The sequence below is a fragment of the Neltuma alba genome, unplaced genomic scaffold, assembly GCF_004799145.2.
Source record: "Neltuma alba isolate B1F8T4 unplaced genomic scaffold, ASM479914v2 tig00010867_pilon, whole genome shotgun sequence".
Classification (NCBI taxonomy): Eukaryota; Viridiplantae; Streptophyta; class Magnoliopsida; order Fabales; family Fabaceae; genus Neltuma; species Neltuma alba.
In genome coordinates this window covers 418835-435297 of record NW_021635659.1, presented here as the reverse complement: position 1 = coordinate 435297, position 16463 = coordinate 418835, and the positions used below count along the sequence as shown (strand labels likewise).

The 16463-nt window shown below is 30.8% G+C and overlaps 1 protein-coding gene across 1 annotated transcript; it reads left to right on the top strand.

Annotated features, from left to right (window-relative positions):
- Nucleotides 1-13736: 13736 nt before the first annotated feature.
- LOC114759592 (putative pentatricopeptide repeat-containing protein At5g40405) lies at nt 13737-15532 on the top strand. The gene has a single exon (XM_028948796.1). It carries the CDS (start codon nt 13788-13790, stop codon nt 15393-15395), a length of 1608 nt encoding a protein of 535 aa, XP_028804629.1. The 5' UTR covers nt 13737-13787; the 3' UTR covers nt 15396-15532.
- Nucleotides 15533-16463: the final 931 nt, after the last annotated feature.

Below are 16463 nucleotides of genomic sequence, written 5' to 3'. Positions count from 1 at the left end.
TGAGAGTAGTTTGCAAATCCCTGAGATGGTTAAACCATGTTGGACTGCTCCTTGGGTGGGTTTTATCAAATATAATGTCAACAGCGCCTGTAAGAGAAAGACTGGAAACACCGCCTGTGCAGGATTAGCTCGTGATCATGATGGTGTGGTCCTGGATGGTTTCTCTTTTAAGATTGGGAAAGGAAGTAGTTTATGTGCTGAGATCTGGGCTGTGCTCTGGGGGTTAAAGAGATCGTGGGAGCTACGATGGACCAATATTGTCATTGAAACGGATTGCTTAGAAGTATTGGAGCTTCTCAGCTTGGGGCGGCAGGAGAACCATCCCGATGGTCACCTACTCGACGAAGTGAAATGGTGGCTTAAACGTGATTGGGGAGCAAGTGTACAGTGGTGCTCAAGATACGTTAACTTGCCTGCGAATGTGTTGGTGAAGAATGCGTTAAGTTCTGCCTAGGGGATTAACTTCTTTTGTCATCCTCCTGATATTATTACGGGTTTTATTAGTTTTGATGTAAGCTTTTAGTTTTCCCTTTGTACCCATTGAAAAAAGAAAGAGTTCATTTATATCAACCTACCACATATACTCTTTAATTGGGGGTTAGAACTGTCACTTAATCTCAAATTGCAAGTCTTTCATGTTCCTATAGCTCAAAAGCAATGGCTCACCAAAAAAGGAAGGGTAGGGTGATGATTTCACAAGGATGCTTCCTCAACAAGTCAAGTAATATACCACATAAGTTAATAAAAAGACATGTTGGGAATTTCTAAGATTATTAATCTCTTAATTATATTAATCTGTACAATCGTTATATTTAATTAAGCAAAAGATTCATGATCCTACAATATCTCTTATTTAATTAAGTATAATGGATAATCAAATTAAAGGAAATATCTCCTCATTAAATCCATATTATCATCTCTTATCAAGATTCAAATTCAAATCATTATCTCTTTAAGATCAAGTCACTCATGAAGAAAGAAAATACAAAGACGTTTGAAAAAAAAAAAACAAAGAAAGACAGAGTAAGAAAGATAAAAAAGAAGAAAAAGATTCATTAAGATCAAAGATAAAGAATTCAAATTATATTATTTTGATTATCTTCATACCTCCATCTCTTACAAGTCACCTAAAAGGAGAAACCTCTAAGATCATAAAAGAAAGGCTCAGATACAAATGAAAAACACGCCACACGCCACACGCCACACGCCACACCACTCTCTTCTCTCTCCTTCTTTCTTCCATGGCTATGCGTGGCTAATTCCTCAATTTTGGAAAAGATCTTAATTATGGCTTTAGTTCCCACTCTTCAAAAGGAGTTGTTATTCGTTTAATCTTTTCTCTTATATTTACTTTATGATTTCCTAGAGTTTAGGTTTGAATTTATATATTGTAGGCCTTTGAATTTTAGTTGAACATTTATTGTGATTAAACTCTTTCGTATTTCATTCTTGATTTATAATTTGAAGTATTATATTTTCATATTTCCTATATTGATATATTGATTTCATGTTTTCTTGCATAAGTTATGTTTAGATTATATGAATATTTTATACCTTGAATCTCCAGTAGAGTATTCTTGAAAAGAGGAACGAACTATAAATCAATCTTGAAATTTATGCTATTGTTGATCAAGATAACTAGGCGTGGAAAGTTGTTAGGGTTTATAATTAAACTTAGTTAAAATAACTTCATATCTATTTGAACTGTAATAGCCATTGATTTGTCTTCCGGAAGAGTCATCGCTATGTTTGTTTATTTCTTTACTTATATTTTCTTTATTTATTTTTCATTCTTTATAAAATGAAAATTAAAAAAACAGATTTCAAAAAAACAGATTTCTTTTAATTTCTTTATTTTATTTATGTGTATCTTTCATACTTAATTAATTTCTGAATCAAATTTAAATTGACTCCACATATAGAATACGACCTAAGTTGTGCTACTATACTATTTAAATTTATTTGAGTGCCTTAGTGACAAGGCGTAACGCCTGCAATCAACCTTCTACAACTCTGCATCACTATGACTCGGAATGCACTGCTTTACTCCCCTCCTTTGTAACTCCGATCTGGTTGAATGAAGTTACTCGACCCTAAGTAGAGGAATGGACAAAAGCAAACAAAAGTAGCTCGAGACTGACTATTTCCCGTGATTTTTTCATCTAAGCAAACCTTTTATTTTATTTTTATTAGATTCTCTTCTCTCCTCTCCCCCTCTGTTTGTTATTCACGGATAAGGAAAAGTTTTTTTTTAATAATAATTGAGTTCATCTAGAGCTGTCAATAAGGGCCAGCCCGGCCCTAAAGGGCTAGCCCTTAAAAGGCCAGGGCTTAAAAGGACCGGCCCTTTAAAGCTCACATATCTTAAAATTATCTAATTATTAAAGCCCGGCCCTTGGACATGCGGGCTCAGGGCTTAAAAGGGCTGTCCCTTTTATGTTATTTTTTAAAATTTAAATTCTTTTTAATTATTTTAAAATGAAAAATAAAACAACAAAACTTCTAAGATTTTTTATTCAAATTATAAATATAAGTAAAATAAATTAGTGGTGTATAGAAAAAAATTAAATGCCAATAAACTATTATCCAAAATTAAAAAAAATCAAAATCTAACAAAACATGAAAAGTAGAAAGATAAAACCTAGTAGTCAAAGATTAACAATATCAACATAATTATTATATTTATCTTTATCTTCATCAGTATCATCAAGATTAGCAATATTTGATTGTTCTTTACTACAAGTGGGCTCTTCTTCAGTGATAAAAATATTAAGGTTTTTGTCTTCATTTACCTTATCTAAAATAAAACTATGTAGTAGTTATAAGTACAAATAAGAGCATGAACATTTGTTCGAATAAGAAAAGTTTTACACTTTGTTAAGATATGTAAACCGATGGTAAATGAAGATCTACTAGCTATTATGGTGATTAAAATGTTAAGAATATCAGCTACCATTTTTGAAAGAATTGAAAATCGATTTTAATTGTTCTTCTACAAGTCCAAGACATCTAATTCTTTTCAATTATCTAGCTTGAGTATTGATTCTTCTAAGTATTTTTCTAATTTAAACTTATTCATAAAAGACTAATTTATAACTTTATAAATATATTGATAATAATAAAAAAATAGGCGGGTTTAAAAGGGCTAGCCCTTGGCCCTAAAGGGTTGGCCCTTTTATTTTTGAGCCCTATAGGGCTAGCCCTTTTAAGCCCAATTTCCTTTTAAACCACCTAAAATACAAGCCCAACCCTCTACTTAAAAGGGCTTAAAAGGGCTGGCCCGATGGGCTCGGCCCGTTTTGACGGCTCTAAGTTCATCGTTGGCTGGGATAAGAAAAAGTTAAGTACATTTAAAAAATTATTGAGTGAAAATTATATTCTTATTTTTTAAATCAAAATTTATAAATAAAATTATCAAAAGTTAATTATATATTCAACAATAATTCTTGTAATGTATTCAAAATAGAGAAAAGAAAAATGTAAAATAAAGATTTTTATAAGATTATAGTGAATAATGAAGGATGGTATAAAGATTTTGTTTTTAAAAGAAACTTCTAAAGATATGGAATAATTTAAAAAATAATCTTCAACAACCTTAAAAAAAATTTTGATTTTGATTTTGATTTTTTATATATTAAAAAAGGTAATAAAGAAAAATATGTCGTTTTCAACAACAATTATTGTCATTCTTGTCATGTATATAAAATAAAAAAGAAAGCTACACAATAAAAATTTTGTAAGATTATAGTAAATAATAGGGTTAATATAATTTTTGGTTCATGAAATTTGGGTTTATTTTGGTTTTAGTTCTTCAAATTTAATCTGTCTTAAAATGTTAGTCCTTAAAAGTATAATAGTATTAGAATATACTAAAGTGGAATAAAACAGCATTAAAGTAGTGATGTAGATTCATCAGATTGCATCTAGCTGGATCTTTTGTGGATAATAAAAGGGAAAAAAGAACAGGTCATCAAAACGTAGCTCTTTCTCCTCCTGTTTCTTCTTCCTCATTATTCATTTTCAGGAGCTATTCACTATGTTGCACTATGTTATTCACATAAGATCCAGTTACGTGTCATTTAGCACTATTGATGACATTTCGGCAAAGTTTAACATTGTTGTACTTTTAAGGACTAAAGTTTTAAGACAGACTAAAACCTAGGGACTAAAAACAAAATAGGCTCAAATTTTAGGGACTAAAAATTATATTAACCCTAAATAATATTTATATATTCAACAATAATTCTTGTCATGTATTTAAAATAGAGAAAAAATTTATAAAATAAAAATTTTATAAGATTATAGTGAATAATGGAAAATGGTGCTAAGATTTTGTTTTTACAAGAAACTTGCAAGGACACGGAATAATTAAAAATATAATCCTCAACAACCTTAAAAAAATTTTATTTTCATTTTTCATATGTTAAAAAAAGGCAATAAAGAAAAATATATAGTTTTCAACAACAATTCTTGCCATTCTTGTCATGCATTTAAAATAGAAAAAAGAAATTTAAAAAATAAAATTTTATAAAATTATAATGAATAATAAAATATGGTACTAAGGTTTTGTTTCCAGAAGAAATTCTAAAAGTTAATGGCTAACACGAAGCCCTATACTTCACTAATGCATGATTTGGCTTAAACGAATCCCAATACTTTTTTGTTTGGTAACTAGTAATAATGCATTGTTCAGATTATCTGGTTGATTTGCAATTCAAAACACTTCTAAAATTTGAATTGAACACCATTTCATCTTCATATGTTGGTCTTGATGGACTGGTGACTGAGCTCTATAAGTTTACATTTGGTTTCTAATTTAGCATCTTTTAATAATGTTTGAGGTTTTCTCTTTTTCTATTGGGTGCAGGTTTGGGTCCTTATAACTTAAACATATGATAATTCTTATGAGAAATTAATTAGGTGATTTCAAGTTAGAATTTATTTCAAGGGTTTATAAATGTAAGTTAATTACATATTTCAAAAATTCATCCAAACAATTTTATTTTAAAAATAGAAAACCTATAAGTTGGAATTAGACTTTCTGGGAGGTATTTCCCTCAATTTTTTGTCTAGCGGGAAAATTTTTTTTCAATTAAACGGGTTAGCCAGAAGCCATGGAAACTTACCCATTTAATGATAGTCCATTTATAACAGGTTTAAATGGGTTCCAACCCATTTAATCTTAGCTGGTTGGGCTTCGGACACACTGTTGGGTTGCCCAACTCACCCATTGCACTGCCCTAGTCTAGAGACATGAGAAAAGCCTTTATAAAAGGTGGCTTGGGTGGAAATGGCTTTATATGTATATTGATAAAGAATATTGGGATTTTTTATTGCGATTGATGGTTATTATTTTATTCACATTAGTTTTCAATATTAATTTGAATTGATATTATTATGATTATTTTTTCCCCTTTCGAATGATACATTGGTAATAGAACCAAATTGACATTCAAACTTCGTGTCCCAATGAGTGAAAAAAAAAATCAAAATAGTAGTAAATGCAGCTAAAAATACATCGTTATTATTATAAAACTAGAAGAAATAAAGAGACCAAAGAGTAGAAAGGAAAACAAGAGATACAAATGACAATGGTCTTTTTCTCATTCACTTTGTTTCATGGTACAAATGCCTTATACATGGCCTTTATTTATAGGCCTCCAAGTATTGAATTCCTATGCTAGAGTTACAAGGAAATAAAGAACATCATAATGACATCAACGATGAGAAACTCCTCATAAGTCATTCATTAGGGAGGTTATGTATTTATGACACTTGAAGATGAGGAATCCTATGAGAATTCTAAGGGTTAGGGGTTATAGGCATCTACTCATGGAATATTCTTAATACTCCCCTTTAGATGTTGATAATGAATATTGTGCCTCATTAAAACCATACTAGGAAAAACCCATTGGGACAAAAAACCTAGTAAAAGAAAAAGAGTACATAGTATTTACTCCCCTTAATGATAACATTATTTTATGTCTTTAAGTCTGGGCATTCTAATACCGTACACTAACTTCTCAAATGTTCCAGTCAGCAGTGTCTTAGTAAACAAATCAATAAGGTTGTCGCATGAGTGAATTTGCTAAATATTTATATCACCACTTTTCAAAAGATCATAAGTGAAAAAGAACTTTGGAGAAATATGTTTTGTTCTATCTCCTTTGATATTTTCTGCCTTTAATTAAGCTCTACATGCTGTATTATCTTCATATAACACTATTGGAATCTTTTTTTCTAGAGAAAAACCACATGTTTTTTTTTTTGAATATGTTGAATCACTGACCTCAGCCAAACACATTCCCGACTTGCCTAATGAATTACAATTATTTCTGTATGATTTGATGAGGTAGCTAATAAAGTTTTGTTTTGTTGAATGCCATGAGATAGCTGTACCTCCATAAATAAATAAATATCCTGTTTGAGATTTGTCTTTATATGGATCTGATAAAAATCTTGCATCTGCATAGCCAATTAATTGTGATTTTGATTTATTAGAGTAAAATAATCTCATATCAATTGTCTCTTGGAGATATTAAAATATATGCTTAATTGCATTCCAATGCCTTTTGCTGGGAAAGAACTAAATCTTGCCAATAAACTAACAACAAATGCAATATCAGGTCATGTTGAATTAGCAAGATACATTAATGCACCTATGGAACTAAGATATGGTACTCGAGGACCAAGAAGTTCTTCCTCATCTTCTTGAGGGCGAAAATGATCTTTATCCTTGTCAAGTGATCTTACTACCATAGGAGTAGGTAATAGATGCACTTTATCAATATAAAATCGCTTTAATACTTTTTTAGTATAAGTTGATTAATAGAGGAAAATTCTATTTGCTAAGTGCTTAATCTGCAAGTTGAGGCAAAACCTTGTTCTTCCAATATCTTTCATTTCAAATTCTTTCTTTAAACAATCAACTGCTTTTTGAAGCTCTTTGGAAGTTCAAATTATATTTAAATCATCCTCATAGACAGCAATTATGACAAACTTTGATCCATTTCTTTTTATAAAAACATATGGGCAAATTGGATCATTTTTATATCATTCTCTCAACAAATATTCGCTAAGTCACATTCTTCCAAATTATTTTAACCCACATAAGGATTTATGCAAATGAATTGCATAATTTTCTAAAGAATTCTTACAATTTTCTAGCAACTTAAATCCTTCAGGGATTTTCATATAAATTTTAGCAAATAAAGAACTATAGAAATATGCTGTAACAACATCCATTAGACGTATTTCAAGTTTTTTGTGAACTGCCAAACTAATTATATATCTTAAAATGATTACATCCACCGTAGGAGAATATATCTTTTCATAATCAATGAGGTCTCTAGGAAAATCCTCGTGCTACAAGCTGTGCTTTATATCTGATGATCTCATTTTTCTCATTTCCTTTGCGCACAAAAACCCATCTATACCCAATTGGTTTTACATCATTTGGTATGTGGATTACAGGTCCAAAAACTTCACGTTTTTTTTAGAAAGTGAATTTAACTCTACTTGAATTGTATCTTTCCATTTTGACCAATCATCTTTATGTCTACATTCTTCAACTGATATAGGTTCAAGACCCTTATGCTGATTAATTATTTCAAGAGCAACATTATATCAAAAAATGTTGTCGACTAATATATTTTCTCGATTCCATCTTTTTCTTGTAATAACATAACTTATTGAGGTCTCTTCATTATTTTCAAGTCTCTGGGCCTCTTTTGAGGTTTTTTGATTAGTTATGTTTTGGTCCTCTCTTATAGGACTTACCTCCTCAATTTGACAATCATGACAATTATGATTATTTCCTCCTTTTTTCTTTCTAGGAGTTTTATCTTTGGAACTGATTGGTCTACTCGCTTCAGGCACGGTTTGGTTTCACTTGCGCTTTCTAGTTGTCTTGCTGGGATAACAATTGTAATTGAAGCATTTTCAGCTAGAATGTGAGATTTAGTAATTCTCTTAGGGTCCATAAATGTATTTGGCAGTCGATTTACAATGTTTTGCAAATGAATTATTCTTTGAACTTCAAGTTCACATTGTTGTGTATGAAGATCTAGATGGGATAATGATAATTTCATCCATGTAATTTCTTTATCCAGCTGCTTATTATCCCTCCCTAATATTGGAAAAATTGTCTCATCAAAATGACAATCGTAAAAAAGTGCTGTAAACAAATCTCCTATTAATAGTTCTAAATACTTCATTATAGAAAGAGATTCATAACCAACATATATCCCTAACCTTCTTTGAGGTCTCACCTTTATGCACTGTGGTGGAGCAATAGGGACGAATACCGGACATCCAAAAATTCTAAGATGGGAAAGATTTGACTCTCGACCAAAAGCCAATTGTAATAGGAAGAATTTATAATAACTTGTTGGTCTAATGTGTATAATTGCTGTTGCACGTAAAATTGTATGTCCCCAAGCCAAAATGGAAAGTTTTGTTTTCAAAAGCATTAGTCTAGTAATCAATTGGAGGTGTTTAATGAATGACTTTGCTAGTTCATTTTGAGTGTGGAGATAAGCAACAGATTTTTCTACTGTTATTTTAGTTGCCATGCAATAATCATTAAAAACTTCATATGAAAAATCACTAGTATTATCAAGACAAATTGTCTTAATTGCATGGTTTGAAAACTGTGCTCTTAATCAAATTATTTGAGCAAGTAATCCAATAAATGCTAAATTATATGTTGATAACAAACACATGTAGGACCATCTTGTAGATGCGTTTATCAAAAAAATAAAATGTTTGAATGGTCCACATGGTGGATGGATAGGTCCACATATATCTCTTTGGATATGCTCTAGAAATGCAGGAGATTCAACTCCTACTTTTGTCAATGAATGCCTTATAATTAACTTGTCCTAAGAACAAGCAGCACATAAAAAATCTTTAAATTGAAGAATCTTCTGGCTCTTCAATGGATATCCATGTTAATTTTTAATAATTCTTTACATCATAGTTGATCTGAGATGGCCCAACCAGTCTTACCAAAGAATAAATGTCTTTTCATTAGTAAACTTCTAGTTTATTATAGTATTTGTTTAAATCATACTAATATTTATATAGTACAAACCAGAAGATAATGTCCATAATTTTTTCATGACAAAATTTTCTCCATTTCTTACCATTATAACATGTAGATATTCAATGTTCTTCTTATTTATAGTCTTAACATGATATCCATTTTAGCAGATATCTTTAAAACTCAATTAATTTCTTTGAGACTTAGAGGAATATAAAGTATCATTGATAACAAATTTTGTTCCTCTGGGTAATATTATAATTGCTCTTCCAAAGCCTTCTTTAGTTTTGTATTACTTGTTATAGTATTGATTCTTGCACTATTTATTGTAAGATAAGAAAAATATTTTTTTATCTTTGAGTATGATGTGTGTTAGAGCACTATCTATGAGACATATATCTTCATTCTTGTGCCCAAACAAAGGAAGAAAAACATCCATCTTCTTCACCAAAAGAAAAGAAATACATTAATATAAGTTCCAAGTACATCATGATCAATAATGCTTTTAAAAGAAAAGAAGGAAGTAAACATAAGTAAAGCATAAACTAAGTTAAAAAGAATGAATAAAGCAAACTAAAACATTTTCTTTGTCCAAACTCTTCTAATCATAATTCTCAAAGAAATTAGCCACTCTTAATGTGCCATAGCTTCAAGGCCATGAACATCATCTAGCTCATTGACATCGTCATTCTTGAATGCAAAATTTACCTCCACATCATCAGTTTGAAAAGTCCAATTTGCTTCTATATAATTTGAACTCCTTTTTATGGAGGCCAGATAAAGTTTTGCAAGATGCTCGGGCATATGATAGGTGTATGACCAATGTCCTTTCATACCACACCGATAACATTGATTTTCAATAACTCTTGAAGGGTCATTCTTATCTTTTTTCTGTCCATCACCAAGTTTCTTCTTTTGGTGGGTATTTGAATTATAATTGTTACTTCTACCATTAAAATAACAGTAATTAACACGTCCCTTTGACATGATCACGGCCTCGGTCACGACCACGACCACGACCACGACCAGGTCAATGCATATGATAATGATTGTATATAGTCACATTCACTTCAGGGAATATAGCTAATCTAGTGAGATGAATCTCATGATTTTTCATTAATAGCTTATTATTTTGTTCAGCCACAAGAAGACATGAGATCAATTCATAATATTTCTTAAAACCCTTTTCACAATATTACTGCTATAGGAGCACATTTGAAGCATGAAAAGTTAAAAAGGTTTTTTCTAATAAGTTCTCATTTGTTATTTTCTTACCACATAATTTCAATTGAAAACTTATTTTGAAAACTGCTGAATTATATTCAGTCACAGTTTTAAAATCTTGGAGCATCAAATGCATCCATTTATAACGAGTTTTAGGCAAAATTACTTTTTTTTTGTGCTAATGATACATTTTTTTAAAATTATTCCACAATTCTAACAGATCTTTTATCGTTAGGTATTCATCTTTCAACCCTTCATGCAAACGGTGGCCTAGGAAAATCATGGCCTTAGTCTTGTCTTGGCTGGTTGCTTAATTTCCGAGTAAAATAGCATTTCCTAGTCCTTTGACATCTAGGTGGATTTCAACATCTAAGACCCAAGACAAATAATTTTTTTCCTATGATATCAAGGGTCGTAAACTCGAGTTTGGTAAGATTGGCCATGGATCAAACTAAAATGATAATAACAAAAATTAAAATTATAATAAAATTGATGAACACTGAAACATAATAAATAAAATATTAGGATTCAAAAGTCACCCACAAATAAATTATTCCTTCAAAATTACAAAAAAAAACAAATAAACACATATAGGAATGAAAAAGATAAACAACACAAATAATTAGTTACAATATAAAATATAGAGACAATGTATATAAATATATATAGGTGGAGAAGGAAAAAGGAGTAATATAAATAAATATATAAATGTTACAATAAACTAAATAATATATAATAACAATTTAAATTAAAAACAAAGATAATGCTACTGTGAAATAAATGAAATAAATACAAATTTATAATATAAATAATAAAAAACCATAATTATATAAATTACATTATATAATCACATATAATACTATTAGGCATTATTATAAATAAATTATATAAACAACATAAATAAATATAAACAAATATAATGAGAGAAAAGAAAATATAAACAATATAAATTACACACACAGACATATATATATATATATATATATATGTGTGTGTGTGTGTGTGTGTGTGTGTATATAAGAGTTAGTACAACAGAAATAAAATAATATAAAGCAATATAGATACCAAATGGAGATGATAGATAAATTACATCAATTATAAAAAAAACATAAATAACATAATATTTTATAATAGAACAACATAAAAAAATGACTTAAAATAAAAACAGAATGATAACATAATATAAAACACAAAAAGGAGAAAATAAAATAACATAATGTAACATAAAATAAAAATATATATATAACGTGATGACAAAATTAAAACATAAAAAAAAGAAAAATAGAATAACATTATATAATATAAAACATGATAATTGAGAAACGAGATAATATAAAATTAAGGGAAAATCCCAGAAAAAGCCCTTGGAATATACCAAATCCCAGATTGGGTCCTTAAATTTCAAAAATGACAGAATGGGTCATTGACCCAATTTGTCATTTGTGAAATTCAAGCGAATTGACATTTTTGCCCCTGAGCAAAAGTGAGTAGTTATTCTCTAAACAAATCTTGGTAACGCTTATACTGTTCTAGTGATTACAAGATTCGTTGTAGTTAATATAAGGTACCTGACAATAATAAGATACTTGACTATGAAAAATGAATAGTTATTCTCTACACAAATCTAGGTAATACTTACATTGTTCTAGTGATTACAGAATTAGTTGTAGTTAATAACAAGACACCTGACTATGAAAAAGTGAGTAGTTATTTGCTACACGAATCTAGGTAACACCTAAACTCTTATAGTGATTCCTTGAATCATTGTAGTGAATGAATAAATGAGGGCAAAATTGTCAATTCGCTTGAATTTCACAAATGACAGATTGAGTCAATGATCCATTCTGTCATTTTCGAAATTTAAGGACCCAATCTGGTATTTTCCATATTCCAAGGACCTTTTTTGGGATTTTCCCTAAAATTAATATGTAGCTAATGTATAGATATATATGATAATGATTGGATAAGGAGATAATTAGATAATGAGAAGAATACATTATCTTACAAAGAGTTAATACCTCAAATTTTCAGAGCAAGGTCGTACTGATAACGTGTTATAAAACTAGAAAAAAATAAGGAGACTAGAGAGTAGAAAGGAAAACAAGAAATAGAAAAGACAAGGACTTTTTTCTTATTCACTTTGTTTCATAATACAAATGCCTTGTATGGCCTCTATTTATAGGCTTTCAAGCATTGAAGTCCTACATTAGAGTTACAAAGAAGTAAAGAATATCATAATGATATTAACAATGAGAAACTCGTCCCAAATCATTTATTGAGAAGGTTATGTAGTTTATAACATTTGAAAGTGAGAAATCCTATAAAAATTTTAAGAGTTAGGAGTTATGGACATCCACTCATGCAATATTCATAATAGTCATATCTAATTAGGATTAACAAATAACATATCTGTTTAAAATATAACCTAAACTTTTTGAAAAATAAAAAGGAAAACAGGTAAATTAGTTACAAACTTTACTGAACTCGACATCAAGGGTTAATATTATCTTTTATGTTTGAAATGTGACCTCACTATAGTTTTAACCCATAAAATTTTAAAATATTGTTCAATTTATAGAATTTCACTTCATTTTGGTGTTACTTTTTAAAATTTTAAACCAGTAATTTTGATATTTGATTTCATTTTGATCCAGCTTAAAATTTTTTATTTCTGAAATAAAGACTAAGATCAAAATTAAATTAAATTTTAAGAACCAAAATTACTTATTTCAAATTTTAGAAATCAAAATCAAATTAAATTTCGAGCATCCAAACCATTGATTTTAATTTTAGACACTAAAAGCAAAAATGAGGTGAAATCTGAGAAAGGATACTATCAACCCAGTCTTAACATGATGGATGAACTCGAACAAGCCGGGAAAAATTTGCGCACAATGCTTAATGCATTTAAAAAACTAATGGTACTAATTTTTTTGCTAAATTGGTTTTGGACAGTATAATGAGTAAATTGAAAATAAGAATTGCAAAAGTAAACTTTTGTTTGAATCATTTTCAAAGACGAAGGAGGGAAATACCAGACTTGGATTCTCTCCACTACCTTCCGATCCTCTTCCCCTCCACTACTTTCTTTTTCTCTTCATAATTATTGGATCAAAACTCCAATAGTGTAGATTTAATATTTTATAAAAATAAATATTATGATAAAAAATAGATAAATAAATTTAAACTGTTAAAATCTAATCTGAATAGTTCATAATTACATACTGTTATTATAGAGTAAATTTTTTTTATTATAATTGTAAACTATTCAGACCAGATTTTAACAATTTAAATTTATCAATTTATTGTTTAATAATATTATTTTTATAAGATGTTAAATCTGGACTATTGAAATAATTTTGATCTTGTGAAGAGAAAAAGAGTGTGTCGGAGGAGATGAGGATGGGAAGGCTCTTAACTTTTGTTTGAATCATTTTCGAAGGCGCCGGGGGGGGGGGGGGGGAACCAGAAAAGCAAGATCCCAAAGCTCAATACCAAATGATCGACTTTCAAATCGCGTATGCCTGTAATGAACTCTCTTACGTCTATCGCAAAGCACCCCGCAATTTTACTTGTTCAATCAGGCATCACTCTCAAAGAGCTCAAGCAGATCCACACTCAGTTAATACTAACCGGCATTCTCAACAAGCCTCACTTTCATGGTCAATTCGTAGCCGCCATCGCCTTGGAGAATCCCACCAATCTCGATTACTCCATTAAGCTGCTGCACCATTATCATAACCCCAGTATATTCTCCTTCAACTCTCTGATAAGAGCCTACTCCAAGAGTACCAGTCCTCACAAAAGTTTTTACTTCTATAATCAAATTCTCCGCTCCCGAAACAATATCTCGCCTGATAATTACACTTTCAATTTCTTGGTTCGCTCATCTGCCCAGCTTTTGGTGCGGGAAGTGGGTTTGTCGGTTCATGGTGCGGTTATAAAGTATGGGTTTGAGAATGACCCCCATGTACAGAGTGGGTTGATATTTTTGTATGCTGAATTGGGTTGTTTAAATTCGTGTCGAGGGGTTTTTGAGGCGATTGCTCAGCCAGATTTGGTTTCTAAGACAGCTATGGTAAAGGCCTGTGCTGAATGTGGCGATATTGACTTTGCAAGACAGTTGTTTGATGAAATGCCTGAAAGAGATACTGTAGCATGGAATGCTATGATTGCAGGGTATGCTCAGTGTGGGAGGTCAAGTGAGGCATTGGATTTGTTTAATTTGATGCAAATAAAGGGTGTGAAAGTTGATGAAGTGTCCATGGTTTCGATTCTATCTGCATGTACTCACTTGGGAGCATTAGATCAAGGAAGATGGGCTCATGCGTATATAGAGAAAAACAAGCTCAAGATGACGGTGACACTAGGAACTGCAGTTATTGACATGTATGCAAAATGTGGAAATATTAACAAGGCCATGGAAATCTTTTGGGATATGAAGGAAAAGAACATTTACACTTGGAGTAGTGCCATTGGTGGGTTAGCCGTGAATGGGTTTGGCAAGGAGTGTCTTGATCTATTTTCTCTTATGAAACAGTATGGTATACAGCCAAATGAAGTCTCCTTTATTTCAGTCTTAAGAGGGTGTAATGTGATTGGTCTGGTTGAAGAAGGTCAGAAGCATTTTGAGTCAATGAAAAATCTGTATAGAATTGACCCTAAACTTGAGCATTATGGCTTAATGGTTGATCTATATGGTCGAGCAGGGCGTTTAGAAGAAGCCATGAACTTCATAAATAAGATGCCTATGGAACCTCATGCTGGTGCATGGATAGCATTACTTAATGCTTGTAGAATGTACAATAACAGAGGACTGGGTGATTTTGCCTTGAGAAAGGTGGTGGAGCTGGAGTCCAAGAATGATGGTGCTTATGTTCTTTTATCTAACATATATGCTGATGATAAGAACTGGGAAAGGGTTAGCAGTTTGAGGCAGATGATGAAAGCAGATGGTGTGAATAAAGTCCCTGGATGTAGTGTAATAGAGGTTTATGGTGAAGTCCACGAGTTTATTGCTGGAGACAAGTCTCACCCAAGATATGATGAGATAGAGACAATGCTGACAGAGTTCTCTAGTTTTCTAAGATTATCAGGGTATGTTCTTAACACTAATGCTGACTTTTGATATAGAAGAGGAGAAAGAGATTGCTTCGTACTATAGAATGGAAACCTAGTGAGAAGCTAGCCGTTGACTTCGGGTTAACTGGTTTTAATGGTGTGCTCCAAGCGGGGTTGTGAAGAACCTAAGGATTTATTTAAGTTGCCATGTGGGTAAAATAATATCTAAAATCTAACATGAAAAATTATTATTTGAGAGTTTAAAATAAATATGAAAAATAACTGACAGACTAAAGTGACATTATCTTTGCAAATCATTAATCTAAAATATAAGATCTATAGCAGACACAAATCGCAAACAACATAGATTAATCCTCATATTCTATGTGATGCAAACGGGGAAAGGGGAGAACATGTTTAGTTTATTATGAAATTATTAATCAATACCAAACTTAATATTACTATGCAATACAAAATCCACAGCAAGCTTACTATGTACAAGTATTGCATAGAGTGACTCTGTTTTTAAAAAAAAAAAAAAAAAACTTCTGTACAATTCATGGAAACTTTTTCTATAAAATCTGAAATATATAATAAGTCATAATATTTACAAGATGAGAACTTCATTCCTTAGATGTTATGCATTGTATGAAAAAACTTGTCTAGTCATAATAATTTTAAGAGAATGATATAAGGACATAATAGTAAATTTCTTAGAGTATCTTAAATTTGAGAACATTTCAAGAGATTTTAAGAATTACCTGTATCATTCTTCTGTTCTCAGTTGTAATAGAACTTTCCCTTCTTATACATTGCCTGTTCCCCCATGTTCAATACTAACACAGTTTAACATGGAGGGGCCAGTCCTCCCTTGTGAAGTGTATAAGGATCAATTATTAGAGTTGCACACGAGTTGTCCATCCTCATACAAGTAAAGAAACAGAGCATTAATTTTCTCATGCAGGCTTTTATGAACAATTAAAGAGTGAGCTCTCATGATTAAAATTCTCAAGTCACATCTAGAAAAGTTACAGCACAAACCAACAAAACATGGCTGTGCATGAACCTAGTGTGTTCGGGTGCATCCAGAATGGACCACTGAAACTCTCGTAACCAAAAGAAATTGCGAGAATAA

Excerpts from the sequence above, each read along its gene's own strand:
- LOC114759592 (XM_028948796.1), top strand. The coding sequence starts at position 13,788 with ATGCCTGTAATGAACTCTCTTACGTCTATCGCAAAGCACCCCGCAATT.